The 23,054-nt window shown below is 37.8% G+C and overlaps 2 protein-coding genes across 5 annotated transcripts in view; one reads left to right on the top strand and one right to left on the bottom strand.

The window, feature by feature from the left end:
- Positions 1-5,813, bottom strand: part of TMEM62 (transmembrane protein 62) — a 48,868-nt gene extending 43,055 nt beyond the window's left edge. Inside the window, exon 1 of one of the 4 annotated variants that reach the window (XM_045771755.2) lies at positions 5,680-5,813. The gene's annotated coding sequence lies outside the window, so the exon portion shown is untranslated. The remainder of the gene's footprint in view (positions 1-5,679) is intronic. The other 3 variants (XM_087859206.1, XM_045771765.2, XM_087859205.1) reach the window with 3 other exon arrangements.
- A 4-nt stretch (positions 5,814-5,817) lies between these two features.
- The window catches only part of UBR1 (ubiquitin protein ligase E3 component n-recognin 1), a 133,225-nt gene continuing 115,988 nt past the window's right edge, over positions 5,818-23,054 (top strand). Inside the window, exons 1-3 of the mRNA XM_045771719.2 lie at positions 5,818-6,035; positions 19,188-19,444; positions 21,338-21,416. Coding sequence (XP_045627675.2) covers positions 5,955-6,035; positions 19,188-19,444; positions 21,338-21,416 — 417 coding nt within the window. The 5' untranslated portion in view covers positions 5,818-5,954. The remainder of the gene's footprint in view (positions 6,036-19,187; positions 19,445-21,337; positions 21,417-23,054) is intronic.

Here is a 23,054-nt window from a genome sequence, read left to right as displayed (position 1 = left end):
CAACAGTGATAATAGGAATGACATCATAGAATTGTTTTCAGGGTTATACTTTAAAATGCATCTAAAGTCTTTAACATAGTAGCTGACATTTTTAAGTATGTGTCTTGTCTCCTGCACTTAAGGAACTAACAAATTAGAGAAGGAATTAAATTAGGCCATGAAGAACTGCGACATAAGGCAGCATTATAGGTTATAAATAATTATTTAATAGTTACATCAGTTAGGAACCTAACAGCTTCAGATAATAAAAACCAACTTTAGGGGCGCCTGGGTGGCACAGCGGTTAAGCGTCTGCCTTCGACTCAGGGCGTGATCCTGGAGTTATGGGATCGAGCCCCACATCAGGCTCTTCCACTATGAGCCTGCTTCTTCCTCTCCCACTCCTCCTGCTTGTGTTCCCTCGCTCTCTGGCTGTCTCTATCTCTGTTGAATGAATAAATAAAATCTTAAAAAAAAAAACAACCAACTTTAACTATCTTAAGAAAAAAGCACATCTATTGAAAGGTTATCAGAGACCCAAGGATTCTGCAAGAAGATAGGGACAGGCTTAGAAAAAAAGCAGAAACCCAAGGAACTGCCATGGACCAAGAAGCAGGAGGCACACAGTTTCCTAACAAGAAAAGTCTGAATAGATATTGCTGCTTGAGGATACCAAGTAGGAATGAATTCTAATCACATGTTTGGGGACACTGTCTCCCTCCAACAAGACTTCTGACAATGGAAAGACTTCCTGCACCAAATCGAGAAAGTGCCAACAGATGCAGGACAGTCAGGAAACAAAACAAAAACAATGTCCATCCTGAACACTAGCAGGCATTGTCTTGTACAATGCCAGTCATTGAGGGTTTTAGATAAGAGTGTCTCATTAATCTTCAGAACCATTACATGGGGAAAACAGTCTCATTACCATATCTATTTAATAGATGAGGAAACCAAGTCTCAGAGAGGTTAATTTGCTTAAGGTCACACAACCAGCAAATGGCAAAATAGAAATTCAAATCCAGAAAGTTTGATTCTAGACACTAGGTATATAGCTACTAGTTCCTCCAAGAGGAGGGAAAGATCCAACCACATCTGGCTAGATCACGGAAGACATTATCAAGGACTTCTGAGCTGAATAGACTATCCATTCAACCATCTATCCATTCAAATATCCATCCAGATATTTAGTATTTTATCTATTTTAAGAAATAGGCAGATAAAATTTTTTTACACAGGGCTCCTGGGTGGCTCAGTCGGTTAAAGCATCTTCCTTCAGCTCAGGTCGTGATCTCAGGGTCCTGGGATGGAACCCCATGTTGGGCTCCCTGCTCAGCAGGGAGTCTGCTTCTCCCTCTCCCTCTGACCCTCCCCTTGCTTGTGTTCGGGTACTCTTTCTCTGTCTCTCAAATAAATAAATTTTAAAAATCTTAAAGAAATTTTTTTTACATAAGTACTGTATAAATATTTGTTAGAAGAAGAATTAGAAAATACCAGTTAAGGAGAAAGTAGAAAATTAAAATTTCCACATTTTTGCAGTCCAAGGATAACCAAGAGTAGTATTTTGGTAATTAGTATTCTTCATTAAATAAGTGGGTGCTTTTTTTGTCTTACAAATAGAATCACACTGTTTTAGTAACTTGCTTTTTCCACCTAACAATATATAGTGACTGTCTTCTCAAGTTAATAAGAATGCCTCTACAACAGTAGCTCTTAAATTGTATGGTCTCAGGATCCTTTTATACACTTAAATATTGGGGACCTCAAAGATCTTCTGTTTATGTAGGTTTTATCTATTGATATTTACTACATTAGAAACTAAAACTGAGAAAAATTTTAAATGATCTGTTAATTTGTTCAAAATAACAATTAGCAATCCAATACATGTTAACAAACATTTTTAAATGAAAAGTAGGTTTTCCAAAAGAAAAAAATTATTGAAAAGTATGGCAATGTTTTACATTTTTTTTAAAAGATTTTATTTATTCATTCGACAGAGATAGAGACAGCCAGCAAGAGAGGGAACACAAGCAGGGGGAGTGGGAGAGGAAGAAGCAGGCTCATAGCGGAGGAGCCTGATGTGGGGCTCGATCCCATAACGCCAGGATCACGCCCTGAGCCGAAGGCAGACGCCTAACCGCTGTGCCACCCAGGCACCCCAATGTTTTACATTTTTGAATATCTCTTTAACAGAGGACAGCTGGGTTCTCATAGCTGCTTCTGCATTCAATCTATTGTGATATGTTGTTTTGGTCGAAATATATAAGAAAAATTGGCTTCACCCAGATACATAGTTGGAAAGGGAAGGAATATTTTAACGGTGTTTTCATATAATTTCATATAATTGAAACTACAGCAAAACTGGGAAAATAGTAAAAGCTTAAAGATCAATTCAATGTGAAATCTAAAGCCATATCAATTAAATTTTGTACTCCATAACATTAAATTCTGTTGGGTCTATTTACCAATGTGAACAGATCTTTCACCCATGCTTTGTAATATCTGCATTTGTCATATAGAAGATATTGGTTCAGTGAGTTATACAGATCTTCCAAATGTCAATATATTTCATTATACATTATCAAAAAAAGTCACACACATTAATATCACCAATTTCCTTGGGACTTTGTCAAACTCACAGTGGCAGATATGCTCTCTACAGAATATTCTCTCGAAAGCTCTAACAGTAAGATAGACAACAAAAACTGTTTGTTTTCCTTGAAGAGAAAGGCTTTCTTGTTCATGTTTGAGAAAATGCCTGTCAAATACCTAAGTCTGAAAAACACTACATATCTGTTACTTATTCTTTATAGAGCTCTTATTCTACCTGGGTTTATTAGTCAAATAAGTTCATTATGTTACAAAATTTGCCAACAACACAAACTTGATACGATGAAATTTTCATAAGTAATGTACACATAATTGTTGAGAACAAGTGAATTAAATAGATGTAAGTAGTGTTACAGGACTTTTTCCTTCTGTGCCCGTGGTTCTTGGTCACTTTGCTTGGAAGAATGAAGAGGTAGACCAGGTAGAGTGGTGGGCAGCAAAGCAAGGTCTATTGAGCGATAGTGAAGCAAAGTTTATTGAGTGATAGTACAAAGCTCCCAAAGTGGGGGGGGGGGAGACCTGAGAGGATTGCCTGTAATTCTTTCAAGTAAATGTGATAGTCCACGTAAAAAATAGCTGGTTCACCAGCAACTCAAGTACTTCTCCTCAAGTCAACTATCATATTTTCGTACACAGCAGAAAAGGTTTATGTGTGCTTCCCATACAAAATATTTAAAAGACTCTCAGGTTGAGATTTAATAATATTTTTATTGCTTCATCAAGGACATTGGGAAACATGCTTTAAGTTCTTTTTTCCCCCTTTTTTAATTGCAAGAGCATGGTGATCAAGAAATGACTTCCAGATCGCTCTGGTGACTGGTTGAATTTGGTGTCTCTGCTTTTATTTTGTGCAAAGGGGCCAGCAGCTTCACCCACCATTGCTTCTGCATCAGTTAGTACAAATACCACATGGTTTTAAAAAGAAAAAAGCACATAACCCCTTTGTTATTACCATAAAAATTTTCACCTCACAAACTTACTAAATTTTGGGACCTCTCAGCCAGTCTGTGGACCACACTTTGAGAATCAATGCTCTACAACATTTTAATGGCTGTAGAAAATTACATTATATGAGTGACCACAGTTTATTTAGCCAATGTCCTTTACTGAGAGCATTTATTTCTAATTTTTCTCCATTACCAGTAATGATGTAGTTTAAACTTCATTTGCATCCTGAATTATATCTTTAAGATAGAGCCTTAAAAATGGAATAAATGGGCCAACGAAAAGCATTTAAGAAAAAATGGCTTCTGAATATTGCCTTCCTATAGATTTATTAACATACAAGTGTATTTTATGTAACAGTATCCTTCCAGCTTACCAACATGGTGGTTATTTTAAGATTTTATTTATTTAAAATTTGAGAGAGAGAGAGAGACAGCGTGCACCAGAAGTCAAAGGGAAAAGCAGACTCCCCATAAGAGCAGGGAGCTGGTTGCGGGGCTCCATCCCAGGACCCTGGATCATGACCTAAGCCAAAGGCAGACTCTCAACCCACTGAGCACCCAGGCACCCGGATGGTGGTTATTTATTTATTTTTTTAAAGATTCTATTTATTTATTTGATGGAGAGAGAGAGAGACAGCCAGCGAGAGAGGGAACACAGGCAGGGGGAGTGGGAGAGGAAGAAGCAGGCTCCCAGCGGAGGAGCCTGATGTGGGGCTCGATCCCAGGATCTGGGATCAGGCCCTGAGCCTAAGGCAGACGCTTAACGACTGAGCCACCCAGGCGCCCCAGGATGGTGGTTATTTTTAAGTTAAAACAAAAACGCCAAATTTACGAGCAAGAAATGGAATCTCGTTTTGCCTAATTTGCATTTACTAGGTTTTTTTCATATGTTTATAAAAATTAGTGAGTTGCATATTTATGTATTTTGCCCATTTTTCTATTGATATAGTAATCTTTGGGATTTTATCCGTTGGTCTGTCATGAGCGTTGCAGGCGTTTCTTCCCGATTTTTGTTTACTTTTTAATTCTGTGTAGTTTACTTTTATATATGTTTTAAATTTTAATTAAATTACCTATCAGTTTTTTTTTTATATTTTCTGCTTTTGGTGTCATGCTTTAAAAAGCATCCATCAAAAAATTAAAACAGGGGCACCTGGGTGGCACAGCGGTTAAGCGTCTGCCTTCGGCTCAGGGCGTGATCCCGGCATTAAGGGATCGAGCCCCACATCAGGCTCCTCCGCTGTGAGCCTGCTTCTTCCTCTCCCACTCCCCTGCTTGTGTTCCCTCTCTTGCTGGCTGTCTCTAACTCTGTCGAATAAATAAATAAAATCTTAAAAAAAAAATTAAAACAAATTTTAAAAAGGCTCCTCCATCCCAATATTATACAAATATTTACTTCTTTTTTTTAGTAAACTCTTAAGAATTATTTTGATGTATATAATCTGGGGTAGAGATATGACTAATTCTTTTTCCAAATAGTTAACCTTTAGCTCCTTCAAGCGTGTTAGATTTATCGTTATTTTCCCCTTTGTTAAAAACATACTATTAAATTATTGGTTTGTAAACAATTTAAAAATTTAAAACAATACAGATAAATCGAAAGTAGCTCTTGACCAACTGCCTCCTACCCTGAGAGCTATTATTAGTTTGTTGTTCTCCTTTTCAGGCTTTTTCCTTCGCATTTAAACACATAAGCGCAAATATTGGGTCCCCCTCCCCGCCCCCCCCCCCCCACTTAACTCATCTTTATCTTTCCACGAAGTTCTACCTTGTTGTTTGGGTTTTTTCACATTTTTCAACACATGGTGTTCCATAATGCGCATGATCATGTTTATTTTGTCTTCCCTCTACCGATGCATAACTACAAGGTTTCAATTTTTTAATATTCACCACCTCTCCTCAAAGCGGCTGGGGACCCGAGCTTTCTTGTGCGTATGTGCCAAGTGTCCAAGGGCTACATTCCTAAACATGGAATGGCTTTGAGTATTTCTTTTTCATTTTGTGGGTTCTAGGGAACCAATGCGGGTACGTAGGGCAACAAACACCCCCAGACCAACAACCTGGCCTGAACGAGACGCAGAATAGGTTCTCAGCCCCTGACAGTTTTCTTCCTTTCAAAATGGACGCTGAATTTATTTTTTACCTCGTAGATGCAACAGTTCGCAGCAACGAAACCAGATGCACAATCATTCAGGCACCGAGGACTACAACTAAGAAATTACGGGAAGAAAAACCTCCAGCGTACCGGCCGTGACGCTTGCTTCCGGGAAGCGAACCGGAAGCCGCTCCTGGATTCTGCGTCAAACCCGACTTCAGGGGCCGTCGTAAAAGTGTCGCCCCTCGTTTCTTGGACCGGCCACAGGTTTCCGCTCGTCTCCGGCCGGGGGTCTGGAACTGCGGGTGTCAGTTTCCCTCAAGATGGCGGACGAGGAGGCCGGGGGTGCGGAGAGGATGGAAGTCAGTACGGAGTTGCCCCAGACCCCTCAGCTCCTGGCATCTGTAAGTCCTTGTAGGCAAGTTCCTTTTGTCCCCCCCAGTCCCTCCCTACCGCGCTCTGGAGGATGTCGGGCTTCACCCCTTATGGCGGCTCTGGGGAGGGGGAGTCGTATGGATTGATCTGGAAGGAAGCCATCGAATAAAAGTTAGTCATTTCCCGCATTCCTGCCGACCAAGTCTACGGAATATAATGACTTTGTCCTTTATTAGTCGTGACGAGTTCAAGCACGTCTCTATCCTTAAGTAGAAAGAATTGGTGATGTTATTAGATGGTCTGGTGTGGGGCTGAGGCGGGATTAGAGGAAAAGCCATTTTCCGATAGACGCAGTGCCAACCCCTCTTGATGACAGGAATCCAGGACGCTGCACCTAATGTTATATTGCATAGCTGGCTGGGTGGGGCCTGATAATGGCAGGGAATACCGCCACTGTCAACTCGTCAAGATAAGGGGTGTAGGAATTGTAGTCTCTCATTCTAGTGTCTTGAGAACGTCAAGCTTAATTCCTCAATGGAGAAAACCGTCATCTGTCGCTTTTTATTAAAGGTGAAGAAGAAACTTCCAGACATTTCGAATCAGAGCAGTACCATTAATTAATATAGCAATTTATACTTGGCCCTTGTATTTTGAAAAAATGGGAAGTCAGAGATAGTGAGCAAATTTGAGTCTATAGTCTGGCCACGGGGTGAAAGCAGATGAGGAGGATAAGAGCTAGGGGGCAATATTGGGGAATGTTCTGGATGTCTCTGGACATCTAGTGGGGAGATATACAGGAGATATTCAAATATTGATCACTGCATGATATTAAGATTTATTGTTGCATATAGAAAAACGTAGGATGTCCACCTCTTTCTGAAGTTTTTTGGTTTGTAGTTTTAATAAACTCATTTTTGGACTATTTTAATCATGCAGACACTTCAGCATTGTTTTATAAGAGAATAAAGTGAGCTCCAGAATTGACTGGCTGGGAGATAGAAACCAGGTAGGAAGGGAGTTGGAATAAAGGTTTGGCTACCAACTAGAGCAGCGTGTGCAACCATCTTCTATCTCAAATATCAGTTCAACCTCACTTCACTGCCGGTTATTGAAGAAGGAAGCATCTATTTGAAATGAGAAGGTAGGGGAAATTGAGAAGCACCTGAAACATCTGGTCTTCAAGGTAGCTTGTGCTTTTTACATCTTAGAAGCAGTACAGAAATTGTGTGGCTAAAAGTGTTATTGTAATTTTGTATTGCCAAAGATGACTAGTGTTTATTTAAAGCTTTCATATATTAATTCCTTCCAGGTGGTACAGTAAAACCTCATCAGTCTAGACTCCACTTATTTTTACTTGGAGATAATGGTACAGAAGTCAAGGTAGAATTAGGTTGCAAACTCTTTACTTCAAGAAATACTCGATTTCTTGGGGCAAGGCTGTAGGTTTGGTAGAGTAGTGGGTAGATGCCAAGAGAAGTGTAATAGCCTGAGGGAACTCACAGTTTAGTGACACAGATAAGGCAAGTGCTCAAAGAATTTTAATACAAGATAGGGTGATGTAAGTGGATGAAGACCTGTGACAGGCCTCATGATCACTTTTTGGCTTGGATCCCTCTGTCTAGTTGAGGATTCCAGATATCTCTTTACTTTCCTTTTCCTTTTAAAGCTACTGTCTTCAATTTTATTTTGACAGTGGAGTGAGATACTGGCTTTCCAGTTTATTACTACTTTGCTGTTAAGTAAAACAAGCTCAGAGATTCTTTAACATTTGAATGATTTGTATTTTAAATCACCATTGGGAGGCAGGTAAAATAAAAATAATAAATATGGCACAGTTACAAGGTTTTAGAAGTCTTAACAACTCCATTAAAGCCTTGTCCTTGGTTATGCTTTCTGTTATCCTTAAATCGAACTTTCTTCTTAAACCCCAGGTCATTTCTCTGTCATACTGCTACCAAAAGCATGAAGGCTCTCAAATTCCTAGTGTCATCTAACATGCAATTAAGGTGAAATAATAGATATGAATCATTGGACATTTATAAAAGTCATTGCTTAAGAATCATTAGGGGAGTAGATTTTGTAGATCTGGGGTGGGGAATTTTCACAAGCATGCCCTGTTGATTCTGAAGTCCTGTTCTCTGAACCACACTTTGAGTAAGACTTAGCTAGACATTTGGAAATTCTTAGTACAGAGTTGACAGTTGAGATTGTGGGAATGGAGAAGATCTTTGAGGAGAAGTGTGTGTGTGTGTGTGTGTGTGTGTGTGTGTGTGTGTTTGCGCACATGCATGAGGACATACACACAGGTTCAGACACAGGGAAAGAGGGAAGGAAGAGAGGGAGAAGGACTGGGGACAGGCATGATTGAATTTCAGGGATAGAAATGGAGGAAGAACCAGAGAAGGACCTAGAAAGGAAACAGCCAAGCAAGTAGGAGGTGAGAGTAGTACAGTGCCATAGGATCTAGTTTCTAGGAGAGGGTAGTTTATTGGGTCCAGAAGATAGGAACTGAGAAAAACCGGGAATTCAGAGAGTATGTGGGGTGGTCTGACAGAACTTCTGTCTTCTACTTTGACTGAATTTTCTTTCGTAAGTCAATCTCAGAAGGTGTCTCCTGGCTTGGTACTAAAGTCTTTTCTTTTTCCCATCTATACCCTCTATGTGATTTCATCCAGTTCTGTGGCTTTTAATACCGTTGGTATGCATTCAGTTCCCACATTTATATGTCTAGACCGTCTCACTTCTGAACTCCAGATGCACAAATCCAGCTACTTGCCTACTTGACATAGCCACTTGGATGTCTGATAAGTGTTTCAAACAGGGGGAGCAATTAGGAAGCTACTGCTATAACCTAAGCCTTAGCTGAGGGTGGTTTGTACTAGAGAGACATCACTGGAGATAGAAGTGGATAGATTTGAGAGAGATTTTGGAGGTATGGTAGAAGCAAAAAGATTTGCTAATGGATTAGGCATGAGGATAAAAGGGAAGAAACAAATGAGATCTGGATCCTCAGTGTTTGGTTTAAGCATTCATGGTCATGGTTGTTTCATATTCTGAGAGAAAGGACCAGATTTGGAGTGGGGAAAGAAGGGAGGCTAATCAAGAATTTTGTTTTCCCTGTCTCATTTTTTTTAAAGATTTTATTTATTTATTTGACAGACAGGCAGCCAGCGAGAGAGGGAACACAAGCAGGGGGAGTGGGAGAGGAAGAAACAGGCTCTCAGCGGAGGAGCCCAATGCGGGGCTCGATCCCAGGACTCCGGGATCACGCCCTGAGCCGAAGGCAGATGCTTAACGACTGAGCCACCCAGGCGCCCCAGTTATCCCTGTCTCATGACACTTCCATAATAGCTCTCAAACGCAAACATTTCTCTCTGTCTCCACTCCACCTCTCTAGTCCTAGCCACCATCTGTTGCCTAGGCAACTAGAGTGGCCTCTTAACTGGTCTCTTTGCTTCCATTTCTGCCCTTTTCCAGTTTATTCTCCACAGATCAACCAGAGTAATCTTTTTAAGACTAATTCAGATCATGTCAGCCTCCTGCCTAAATCCTTCAGTGGCTTCCATTTTACTTGGAATAAAATCTAAACTCATTACAAGTCTTTCAAGATCCTGCATGATCTGGCTCCTACATCTCCCCCTCATTTCCTGTTATTTCTCCTCATTTACTGTTAGCCACACTGGCCTGCTAGTTTCTAAAACAAGCACAAGATCTGTCTTGCTCTAGGACCTGTGCCTTTGCTTGCTGTTCTTTTTTCCAAGAGTGTTTTTCCTCTGCTTTTTCTTGATACTTACGCAGTCTGAAAGATGGTTTCTTCTTATCCTTCTATGTGTAAGCACCCTGTTTATTTCCTTTATTGCACTTATTACAATCTGTAATTACTGTGTTGTCTTTAGTATTTAAATATCTGTCTCTTCCACCAGAATGCAAGCTCCGTGAAGACAAGGATCATATCTGACTTGTCCACTGATACATCTCAGTATGCATTTCAAATAGCAGACATTTACATACTCTTAATGAATAACTGAGAATCAACATTAGTGATTTATTTTAACAAGATTGGTAGTGATTGGATGAGGGAGTTGTGGAGGCAGGATGGGAAGAGAAATGAGGGAGCATATTAGGGTAGTAACTAACATTGGGGTCCAGGCTGAAGGGAGGGGTGTAGGAAAAGCCAAAACAGGAATTCTGTGGGGGAATTGGTGGGATTTGAGTTATTAAAAGTTATGATGTTGACATAAATGGAAGAATGAACATTATGGTCAGTTAGGGCTTTTGGAGTTTGAGAACATGGAGGCACATCAGGTTTTGTGATGGAAGAACCAGGTTAGATGAGCCTCTGTGCATTCCTAGAGCACCCTTTTCATATTCCTGTTGTATGCAGCATGCCTCAGGCTGTCCTGAGCATTGCCTATTAGCTGTCTGTCTTTCCTTCTAGACAATAAACTCTTTGAGAGCGTGAGCTGTTTCTTGTTCACACCTGTATCTCCAGTACCTAACACATTGTTTCAAAATTTTTATTGAATGCATGCATGAATGAATGAATGAGGAGACAGTAACTGAGGCGGAGTGGAGGTGGAGGGGTAGAGGTAATAGGAGTTGAGGAGGTTAAGAGAAAATGAGGCTAAAACGTTTAAAATTGAAAAGGGAATTTAAAAAAATTAACATCGAGTTATATTTAAGTACAATAAAATGCTTCCATTTTAAGTGTTTTGGTTGATGAGTTTTGATAAATGTATACACCTGTGTAACTACTACTAAATTGGTGTACAGAACATCTCCATTATTCCCAAAGTTATATTATCTCCAAATGGGGGGATTTTAGGGGTTTTTTTTCAGTTTAGTATTGTGTTTGTGCAATAATCATTATGAAAATCAAGAAAAAATTTATCTACACTCTTGTGTAGTGGACCTTTAAAAGATAAAAATTTATTTTGATAGTTGACCTTAAAATACTGAGATGGGGCACCTGGCTGGCTTAGTCAATGGAGCATATGACTCTTGATCTCAGGGTTGTGAGTTCGAGCCCCACGTTGGGTGTACAGATTACTTAAAAAAATAAAAATCTTAAAAAAAATAAGTAAAATACTAAGAGAAGAAGGAATAGAAGTTATATGTTATTTTCAGTGGTGATGATATTTCTTAGAAATTGGAATCTGTGTCATTTTAGGCCAGAGCACAGCTCTCTATAGTAAGGACACACTTATGATGAGAAAACTAGGACAAAAACGAAGGTCTCTTGAGTCCTGACTGAAGTGCTCTGTCACCAGATTGTAGCAGGGCCTAGTGCCTGAAGTGCTCTGTCACCAGATCGTAGCAGGGCCTAGTGCCTGTTGTTTTTTCATCATCATCTCCTAATTTCTGTTGTGTACAGCTAAGGAAAATTCTGATTTTCAGTATCAGACTCTGTAGACTCAAATATGAAGTTGAGGTGTAGAACTGCAGATTAGAGTGATAGATTCAGTCCCACTACCTGTAATACTCTAGGGAAGAATAGTAATTTAGGGTGGGTAAGCTAGTGCTGAAGATGGACTGCTTATGTTTAATAACAGACATTGTCCTGCAAATAAAGAGGTTTTTGTCCTCAATACTGCATGGAGAGACTGGGTAGATATGTGTATAAATCAGTGATGCACGATGAACCAATGCAGTGTCCTGACCATCCTCTCTTCATGTGTGCTGGCCTTGAGGGTTATTTCAGATTTCCCTTGCCATCATTTTACCCATTTCTTTACGGGTGCTCATCGTACACTGTGCTCTCTGAAAGTTTTCTTTAAGCTTTTAACTTACTGCCTCAAGTGACTTAAGACAAAATATTAAGACCTCTTTAGGCCCAGGAAATTTACTGTGAACTCCTGTGTGTTCTTTTAAGGTATTCTGAGTTAACATGCCTCCTGTTGAAGAAACAATTGTTACTTGATGAGTTTGGTTTTTTTTTAAGCATTTGGTACAGCCTTTTTTTTAAATGTTAAGTTGCACTCTATAATATGCTAAGTGCTTATGGAAATATGCTGTACTAAATAAATGTTACTGAATGACTCTAGAAGAGTTATTGTGCTTCCCTAAGTGCCTGCTTGCTATCCGGGAATGATATAGGCCCTGTCCAGGATGGAGTCTGCTGTTAATCACTTGAATATAATAATCATCCGTCTAATAGTTTACTTAATGCCATTCTTCAGAACAAAGTCTATTTGACGTGTTTGGAGGAGTGGGGCTTAACCACTTAACTATGTCTTTATGGACTACTTTTAAAAATGCCTTTGAACTTTTGGTATTTATGGGTAAGCTAGAATGACTTGAGAACAGGAAGAAAAATCTATTAATTTATCCATTTATTTTTATATATACACATACTCTACCTTGTAGTCTAAGAAAGGATTTTAGTCCATTTGCAATTCTATATTCAGTACATCAGAAAGAGAATATGAGAGGGGCGCCTGGGTGGCGCAGTCGTTAAGCATCTGCCTTCTGCTCAGGGCGTGATCCCAGCGTTCTGGGATTGAGTCCCACATCAGTCTCCTCCGCTAGGAGCCTGCTTCTTCCTCTCCCACTCCCCCTGCCTGTGTTCCCTCTCTCACTGGCTGTCTCTCTCTGTCAAATAAATAAATAAAATCCTAAAAAAAAAAAAAAAGAGAGAGAATATGAGATGTGTACTCCACAGTTTAGGAAAGCAGATTTCATTGTTCCGAAGATTTCAAGGAGAGCTTAGAAAATTGGAGCATGAACCTATGATCAGAGAAGAAAAAGGAAGAGAATGACTTAGGAGGGACAGAATGCTTTCAAAAACTAAATTCTGACAGTATGCTTATGTATTATCTTAAAAGAAAAGAGAGGGGCCTTATTTGTCACCTGATTCTATATTTGACCCTACCTAATTGTATCAATGCCATGAAGACATAGTATACTTACTTACCATATTTACGAACAACACAAAGCTGGCAAGGATAAGAAATATGTTATAGGACACATGTACAAAGAAATCTCCTTAGTCTGCATATTGCATCAAAACTAACAAAGTGAAATTTAATCGTGGTGAAAGTACAGCCTTATACCTCAGACTAGGTATTTGTATATAGGACCAGGTCTCTTATGTGTGATTGACCTAAGGGTTTTAGTTGTCTGCAAATGTACTAAGTCATAATATGATGTGGCTGCCAAAAAAATGAATGTGACCTTTTTGAGCAGTTAAGTACCCTGGATAAGAAAGGTAAGAAATAGTCCCACTCCTCTATACAGAGGCCCATTGTGCATGTTCCGTAAAAGAGTAATCAACATAGAGAGTAGTCTGAATACCATGGCTTCAGGGATGGTCAGATGTCATTTCTAGGGATGGACAGATTTCTTTAGTTTCTATGTTCCAGTGTAGCTCCAGAATAAAGAGACCGATGAGAGACTTAATAGTTAATCTTCATTTATTTGAAAGGTTGTTCGATGAAAGAGCAGAGTAAATTGTATGGATTATTTTCAGGCAGTATAGGATAAAAATTACAGGAGAGTAGATTTTGGTTTAATTAGGAGCTGTAAGAATGGACATTGGCTGAAAGGAAGTGTTCAGACAGGCTTAGGGAACTAATTATCAGATATGTTATAGATAGGATTCCTCATGGGGTAAGCAGTTGAACTAGGGGTTTTGTTATTGTTTGCTTGTTTTTATGAAACTTTATGAGTCTGTCAAACAATATTACAAGAAAACTTTGAGTAACCAAAAGATTTCTTGATGCCTGGAGATACTCCAATTACACTCATCTGGTACTTGCTATGAACAATCCTAGAGCCTCTTGATATTGTTTTACTCTCAAATGGAAGAGTTGGAAAAAGAGTTGGAAAAGAGAGTCTGAAGCCTTGTAGATGTCAGCAGTTGTCTAAGGAAATGTAAGTTGTGGTTTGAACAAAAAGAACGTTCTAAAAGTACGTTCCTTTTTCAGAATGATGTTTCCAAACAGGCATCCAAGTCCCTGGGTCAGAACTGAGAACATATCTTAATCTCCATGGGGATGAGGAAAATGTTTGGAATGTTTGGGAATTTAAATGTTGTGAGAACTTGTTTTTATAGAACAGTCAATTAAAAAAGCCTCTGAACTCCAAATGTTGGAAAAAAAAAATTTTCCTTCTGGACATTGAAATGAAAAATTCTTAATTTTATTGTTATCTGAAATGGGTAAAAATACTAAAAACAACCAAACAAATAAATAAGAAAATCAAGCCTACTCCAGGCACCAATAATTCCTGAACATGTCACCCAGTAAAATACATGCTGTGTAGTTTTTCTTATCTGGAGAAGATGACAAATCTTAGTTGAAAAGATTTTTTGTAGATGTGGCAGTCATCTAGGAAAGAGTCTTTATGAAAGAGTGAAATTATACTTTATCTCCTGTAAGAATTCTGTAGTTTTAGAAGGCTTAATGTCAATATTTGCTTTGTTCTGTCTAGCAAGAAATGCATAACATTCAGCAATGACTGAGAAGTTTTTTTTCTTTAAAGATTTTATTTACTTAGAGAGATAGACCATGAGAATGGCAGGGAGGGGCAGAGGGAGAGGGAGAGAATCTCAAGCAGACTCCTCACAGAGCACGAAGCCTGGTGTGGGGCTCAATCCCACAACCCTGAGATCATGACCTGAGCCGAAATCAAGAGTCAGATGCTTAACCAACTGAGCCACCCAGGCGCCCCAAGAAGAGAACTTTTATTAAGTATTTGTGGTGGGCCTGTGGGGATACAGGGATTTGGAAGGCCGCGTTCCTCCCTTCTCAGGGAATTTATAGTCTGGGTGAAGAGGCTAGGTGTACACATATAAAGGTAACTAGTGTTATCTGGCAGAGGTCTAGGTACTGGATGAGTACCTCCTTCAGTAAGTGCTGTATTTGAGTTACAGGGGAGAGAAGTTTTCTTAGGCTGATCAGTGTAGTAGTCAGAGAGGAGTGCCTTGAGTTTGATGGACCTTAAGGAATAACTCCCGGTGGGGATGGAAGGATGGAGAGCTAGTGGTAAGATCACTGGAGAGGACATTTAAGGCATTAACACCCAGACATTCTGCCCAATCAACCAACAGTATAAAGATAACATTTTAAAATATTAGTTCACACTGGGACGCCTGGGTGGCTTAGTTCGTTAAGCATCGGCCTTCAGCTCAGGTCGTAATCCCAGAGTCCTGGGACCGAGTCCCGCATTGGGATCCTTGTTCAGTGGGGAGCCTGCTTCTCCCTCTGCCTGCTGCTCCCCCTGCTTGTGCTCTCTCTGTGTCTCTCTCTGTCTCTGATGAATAATAAAATCTTTAAAAAAAGGAATTAAATATTAGTTCACACCGAGATACATAATGACAGATACAATTTAAGAATATTTAGCAGTACACAGTAATGTTAGGCAGTTGTTAGTGAAGAGGCTTCATTTGGAGGAAAGTAATAAAAAGAAGGCAAAACTATGTTTCTTGTTGTTTTATGATTAAAATGAAATTGATTAGTCTTAAGGGTAAATTTAAAAGTACTGTGTACTTATATTTGGTTGAGTACAGTGAGCCCTGAACTTAGGAGTTAGGATACCTAACTTCTGTTCCTGACTCTGATACTAATTGGTTATTCGATCTTGGAAAAGACAATTTACTTTTCCCTGTGACTCATGTTTTTCATCTGTAAAATGAGAGACTTGAACCAAAAGATCCCTTAGGTTTTGGTGACTGTCAAATTTCTCATGTTCTTCAAAGTATTCTTCAAAAACTTGAAAAGAACTTATTCTGTGCCTTCCATAATTAGGTAACACAGAAGAATTTTTTTGTTTGGGATATAGCAGTAAATATATATACAGGATTTTTTTTTTTCATCTAGTATTGTTTGGAGAAAAGAACCTTAGGTATACCATAGAACATTAGATATTGTTTATTTCATAGTTACAGTTGTTGCTACATTTGTGGAGAAAACAAGTTGTTAGTCTGAGCGTACCCTAGAAAAGTTGGAAGTTAGAATACTGGAGGGTATAGTTGGGTTTTTTTAAGGTTTTAGTAAAATATTTTTAATTTTACAATGAAAAAATTCCCCCAAATATGGAAAATGTCACTAAGAATATTAGTCATATTAGGTAAGCCAATGTACAAATTCTGTGAAAATATGCTAAACTCTCACCACCTACTGCTGTTAACATTTTGGTGTATATTCCTCCTGATTTTTTCCCCTCATATGAAATATTTAGCCAAAGTGAGATTTTATACATACTGCTTTGTAACCTGCTTTACCAAACTGTATATTATTAATGGCTTTCTAAATTAGTAAATAATCATCTTCAGTATCGGTTCTTTTTTTCTTTTTCTTTTGAGCTCATTTTAGACTTACAGAAAAGTTGCAAAAATAGCAGTAACAGTTCTCTTATGTCCTTCACACCTGCATTCCCTAATGTTAGCATCTTACATAACCATAGTATATTTATCAGGAAATTAATATTGATAGTAACTAAACTATAGACCTTATTTGAATTATAATAGTTTCCCCACTGACATTAAATGTTTTTCTGTTCCAGGATCCTATCTAGGATCTCACATTAAATTTAGTTATTTCTCCTTTGTTGCCTCCAGTCTGTAATAGGGTCTTATTTTCTCCATTGTCTTTTCAAGTTTGTAACAGTGTCTTGTTCTTGCCTTGTTGTTCAAAATGACCTTGATGTTTTTGAAGAATATTGAACAATTATTTTGTAGAATATTTCTCAATTTGGATTGATGTTTTCTCATGATTATAATGAGGCTATGCATTTTTGGCAGAAATAACACAAAAGTGGTACCATAGCCTTCTCAGTGTATCATATTAAGGAATTTTTGGTATCATTATTCTTATTACTGGTGATACTTAACATTAATCACTTGGTTTAGTAGATATCTGCTGGGTTTCTTTACTTTAAACTTATTACCTTTTCCCCCTTTTAGTTAATAAGTATCTTCAGGGAGATATTTTGAAACTATTTGACCTCACTTTTTTTTTTTTTCAGATTTTTTATTTTTAAGTAATCTCTACACCCCACATGGGGCTCAAACTTACAACCCCAAGATCAGGAGTCACATGCTACATTGACTGAGCCACTTGGCACCTCGCGGCTCTCCTTTTTATCTTTTAAAGTATATACTTTGAAATTCATTTTTTAAATTTACGTAAATTAAACAACTTTTATTATACGATTCTGTGAGTTTTGATATTTGCTAGCAGTTGTGTAACCATCATCATAATACAGGTATGGAAAAATTCCATTGCACTCCAAAATTCCCTCACTTCAGGGGCGCCTTGGGTGGCCCAGTCGGTTAAAGACCTTCGGCTCAGGTCATGATCTCAGGGTCCTGGGATCAAGCCCCATGTTGGACTCCCTGCACAGCGGGGGAGTCTGCTTCTCCCTCTGACCCTCCCTGCGCTTGTACTCTCTCACTCTCTCTCAAATAAATAAAATCTTTAAAAAAAATTTCCTCACTTCTACTTTGTAGTAAACCCCTGGCAACCACTGTGCAGTCCTTCATCATGATAGTAGTTTTGCCTTTTCCAGAATGTCATATAAATGGAATCATACAGTACATAGCCTTTAAAATTTAAAAAAATTTTTTAGAATATAACTTTAATGTGTACAAATACAAAACTATGTATAAATGCCAGTTTTTACATAACTATGAGACAAACACGAAATACCAATAAAAACAGAAAGCCAGCCCGTTTCAAATGAATAACATTAATTTAATTAGAAGGATGTTAGGTGCAACTAAATTGTCAGTGTTAGGTTAATACTAGAGATCTGTGCACTCAACCTTCTGTTTCCCTTACCTCACCTCTGTTCATTTAAGCTTGCTGTTACTTAGTGCCATTGAAAATTGGTAAGGCTGGGCTGGGTGGATGGTTTAGGGTAACCATACCTCACTTTTAAGCCCAAATGGCCAGTGAGTAATCCCCAAATGCCTTTTTTAACAGGGCATTTCTTGATACTTGGAAGGCTGTCTTGTTTGAAGATAAGAGTGGAATGGTGGTGTTATTAAAACCTGCATGTGGTGTCTATGAAACCCACATATGATGGGAATCAGGAATTTGGCACAGAGATGAGCTCTGCTCAGTTCACACAGATGCTGTCACTATGAACATGTCCCCAGTTGCTAAGAGGCAGTACATAGCCTTTTGAGTTAGACTGTTTTTACAATAATAGATTTTGATGTTGTATGTATTGATAACTTATTCTTTTTATTGCTGATCAGTATTCCATGGTTTGACTGTAACATAGTTTGTTTCTAATTCACCAGTTGAAGGACAGTTGGGTAATTTCTGGGTTTTGGCAATTTAAAGCTGCTGTAACATTCATGTATACTTTTTTGTGTGAATGTAAGTTTCCATTTCTTAGATAGACTCTTAAAAGTTTGATTGCTGGGTCATAACGTAAGTATATGTTTAACTGTAAGGAAACTACCAAACTCTTTGTAAAGTGGCTATACCATTTTCAGTTCCTACCAGCATTTTCCTTTTCCAGTTTTCTGCATCCTGTCCATACTTGGTATTGTTAGTTTTTTATTTTATTTTTATCTACACTTTAATATAATAGGTTGGTTGCGGTATCTCACTGTCATTTTAATTTGCATTTCTCTAATGACTAATGATGTCGAGCATGTTTTCATGTACAAATAAGCCATCTGAAATAGTTTCTTTTTTGAAGAGCAGAAGGGTTTAGGTTTACTTTCTGATGAGTCTTTATACTCACACTTTATACTCATACTCATACGTTTTAGACTTTGATGAGTGTAATTTATCCATTTTCTTTTATGTTTTGTGCTTTTGGCATTCTAAAAACTCTTTTGCACTCTTTCGTTTTGATCTCTCAGTAAATGTTATGGTTCCTTGAAACAAACTAAGAGTGTGGGGAATGCTTTGTCTGTACAACAGCTGACTGGTAATAGAATTGTCTTCACAGACCAGGAGTTGCCCATTCCAAGAGGGAAGGGTAGTTCTCACCCACTACAGCTGCTCTTTCTTTTTCCAGGTATATGTGGAATGTGGGCAACCACTTATTTTAAGGCTGTTTTTTTAAATACCACTTTCCTTTTGTCTTGGTGGGGGACAAAATAATATATTGTAAATCACTTTCTCTGAAATTACAGAATTTTGCCAATATTTGTCCCCCTACATCTTCAAGAGGAAACTTGTAACAAAGTCTAATTTTCATTTTCTTTTCTTTTCTTTCAGTGGTGGGATCAGCAAGTTGATTTTTATACTACTTTTTTGCACCATTTGGCACAAGTGGTGCCAGAAATTTATTCTGCTGAAATGGACCCAGACTTGGAAAAGCAGGAGGAGAGTATACAAATGTCCATATTCACTCCACTGGAGTGGTACTTATTTGGAGAAGATCCAGATATTTGCTTAGAGAAATTGAAGCACAGTGGAGCATTTCAACTCTGTGGGAAGGTTTTCAAAAGTGGAGAGACAACATATTCTTGTAGGTAAGAATTAGAAGTTTATAGTATTGGTTATAATTTCAGTTATGGTATTTTGTACTTATTTTATATGTATTTTATTTTGCTTATTACTATTTATACTATACTTAATCATACTTAATTTCCTGTTATTGTGCACTTACAAATCTGTTTTTGCTTGTATAGCTTGTTTTTGAATATATGACTAAAATAGTTGTCTCACTTTTCTGTTCTCTAAAAGTATTTAAGTGATGGACTTCTGCCTTGTTTATATTATAGTCCACATACTCTTAGATGAAACCCTAGGGCCAGGTGTATTTCAGAATTCTGAACACTTTTCGAGCAGTGTCATTGCAGGATCCTATCATCAAACTAACATTTCTGTAAGAAATCTATGACTATTCATAGCAAGTGGTATAAATAAAGTCTGTAGTCTCATGTCATTTCAGGTCAATTTTTGTTACCAAGTGAGATTTGGTGTCAAGGGATTGTGGACCTGTAGGAACAGTTGGAATTCAGTTGAATAGGAAAGGCCAGTGGCGGGAAACTGGAAGCAGCTTTAGGCTTTTTGTCCTTTGTAAGAGCAGTTGTCTTAAACATGAGAGTAGCACAGAGAACGTTTTCATTCCCTACCCCAGCCTGATGTTTTCATCTTTTAGATCTTAGCTGCACTCTAGTTTTAGTGGTTTTTTTCCCTCCCTTTACTAGAGGTAGTTCAGTTTAGGAGTGAATTTTTAGGCTTTATAAATTCAGAGAATTGTTTTTGGCTTCACTGTAATTCTGGGTTTTTGACTGGTTTACATACAGTTAACGGTTGTTAAGAAAATAGTATCTTTATCCTATTCTTTTCTTGGGGTAAAAAGTCACCTTTTGTATTTTGTGTATTATTTTGCTACATAGGTAGTGAGGTTTGTTTATCTTCTTGTATATATTTTAGCTGAAGCCCAGTTTCAGCTAAGGTATAATAGACATTGTAGATCTCACTTCTCCAAAAGTGTCATGGAGACATTTTAAATTGTCACAACTGGGGAAATGGTACTAGCATCTAGTGGGTAGAGGACAGGGTTGCTGCTGAAGCATCCTGCAGTGCACGGGACAGTCTCCTCTGTCCCCAGTAAGTAATTACCCAGTTTGGAATGTCAGTACTGCTGAGGTTGAGACATTCTGCTCTAAATAGGTCAGTAGATCATATATTATTTTCAAGAGTATAATTAAGCAATCTTTACTTCCTAGTAGCCTTTAAAATAGTTTTTTAAACTTGCCAATTCTGTCTCTTCAACTCTTCTAGATCAGATATTTTAAAAATTCATTTTGCACTTTCACCAATTTATGTTGCTCTTAATGTTTTCCTGAAAATGTTAGATAAGATAGTGACTTTTGAGAGTTATTATTAGGGAAGAGATTAAGAGCGATTGAATTTTTTTTGTTTATTCAGTAAATATTCATTGAACACCTACCATGTGCCTGTCACTGTTCTAGGTGCTTAGGAGATAACAATATACAAAATAAAAAAACATTCCTGCCCTTATGCTGCTTACATTCTAATGAATTTTGTCTATCCAAGTCTCATTTACCAGTGAACAATCAGTGTTTATAAAAATATGTTTATAAATGCAGGAGGGTAAGATGATGACAGATAATGGAAAAAACAGCTAATTATTTGTTGCAAAGCTAATTTTGATTTGCAACTTGACAGTCTGAAATCAGGTAAAAGCTCAAAGTAATGAGAATGACTTAAGAAGCAAAACCAAACCTATGTATTCAAATATGGCTAGAATTATTTGAAATTTAGTTTTTGAGAGATTTTCGTATTCAAGCTAGTGCACCACACAGGAAACTCATTCACATTATATTATAGTCATACCTTAAACATCATTGGCATCCTCTAAATTTTGGAATCTAATTTTTAATCTTTTTCAGGGACTGTGCAATTGACCCAACATGTGTACTCTGTATGGACTGCTTCCAGAATAGTGTTCATAAAAATCATCGTTACAAGGTATGAAAATCCATAAAATCTCCAAATTAGCAGAAACCTGGTGGCTGTCTAGTCCAAATTCCTATCAGTACTTGAATTCTTGCTACCATAGCTCTGATATGTAAACCTTTAGCTTTGATTAAATATCACGTTATAGGAGATCTACCTCAAGAGGTAGCCCTTTGTAATTTTTTTGTGAGATCTATCATTTTTATACAAAAGATTGTATAAAGCATGTGAACAACTTAGAGAATAACTATGAAGCGAACAGCTGTGTAACCACTACTTAGGTCAAGAATAGGCGTTGTCAGCTCTCAGAGGCCTCCTGTTTATGCCTTCTAGATTACAGTCTTTCTCTCTCCCAGTGTGATAACCTTTCTCCTGTGTTGTGTGATAATGGTTTCCTTGACTTTTTTAGTTTATCATCCAAATGACACTGAAAAGTTTTATCTGTTTTTGAGCTTTATATAGATGGAGGCATGCTGTATCTTTTTCTTGTTGAGTAGCTTCTTTCACTCAGTATTATGTCTAATAGCTGTAGTTTGTCCAATGACCTTATAGTGTTCAATAATCCATGTTGTCTTTTTTCATTGTACTGTATATGTAGATTGTTTCTGATTTGGGGCTGTTACGAACAGTTGTGCTGTGAACATTCTTATTTGTGTATTTTGGTACACATGTCTAGTAGTTTCACTAAAGTATATATCTGGAATAGAATGCTGAGTTCTAGGGTATGTGAATCTTCAGTTATAATAAATAATGTCACATTGTTTTCCAAAGTGGTTCTACTAATTTATAGTCTCTCCGGCACTGTGTGGGAGTTCCCATTCCTGCACATTCTTGGAAGATTTGGTCTTGTCAGTCATTTTAATTTTAGCCAGTCTGTTGTGTATATAATGGTATCACATTGTGTTTTAATTTTCCTAATTACTAACTAGGTTGAGGGCTTTTTCCTTACTTGTTACATTTTTAGACGACTTTGTTATTTTGAGCTGAAATGTATTTCTCAAATATTTGTATTGGTTGTATACTTTGTATACTCTGGGCTTAGACAGATGTTGTTGATGTTATTGTTGGTTCTCTTTAACATCCTGTTAAATGTGCCTGTGTAAAAAGTCCTGTGTAAATATATATAACATCTTGAAGTTATGTCTGTGTCTTCCATGTAGTTGAAGGTGCTATTCATGTTATGAGACTGGCCTCAATATTACCACTTCTATTTCAGGAGGTGATGGGCTATAGGTATAGATTATAGGTATTATTATTGTGCACAAGAATAAACAGATTAAGGAACCTATGATATAGTGTGGTTAAAATGTTTTCCCAAGATTGCAAAGCTAATCGCTGATGAGATTTATTAAGTTAAGCATTTGTTAACTTTATTCCATATTTCTATATTTCCTCGTCACCTCCATTAATTACAGTATTTCTTATGCTAGAGAACCAAAGAAAGAATGCCAGAGGTAGAGACAAGAGGAAGTTGTTAATTTCTTCTCATTTTTACTCTGGGAGACTATTGGGGAGAGATGCTAAAAGTCTCAAGACCAAAGTTTTCCAGTTCCTCAGATTTAAAGACTTCTAAGCTTATGCTTTCCAAGCTTTGGGATTTTGTGGATCAGTACAATTTGCAAAAACTGGATGCGACATAGGGTTTTCAAA

The sequence above is a fragment of the Ursus americanus genome, chromosome 36 (assembly GCF_024610735.1).
Source record: "Ursus americanus isolate L20-20 chromosome 36, mUrsAme1.1.p, whole genome shotgun sequence".
In the NCBI taxonomy this organism is placed as follows: domain Eukaryota; kingdom Metazoa; phylum Chordata; class Mammalia; order Carnivora; family Ursidae; genus Ursus; species Ursus americanus.
The sequence above is the reverse complement of the archived record's forward strand: the minus strand, read 5'-3'. Positions and strand labels throughout refer to the sequence as shown.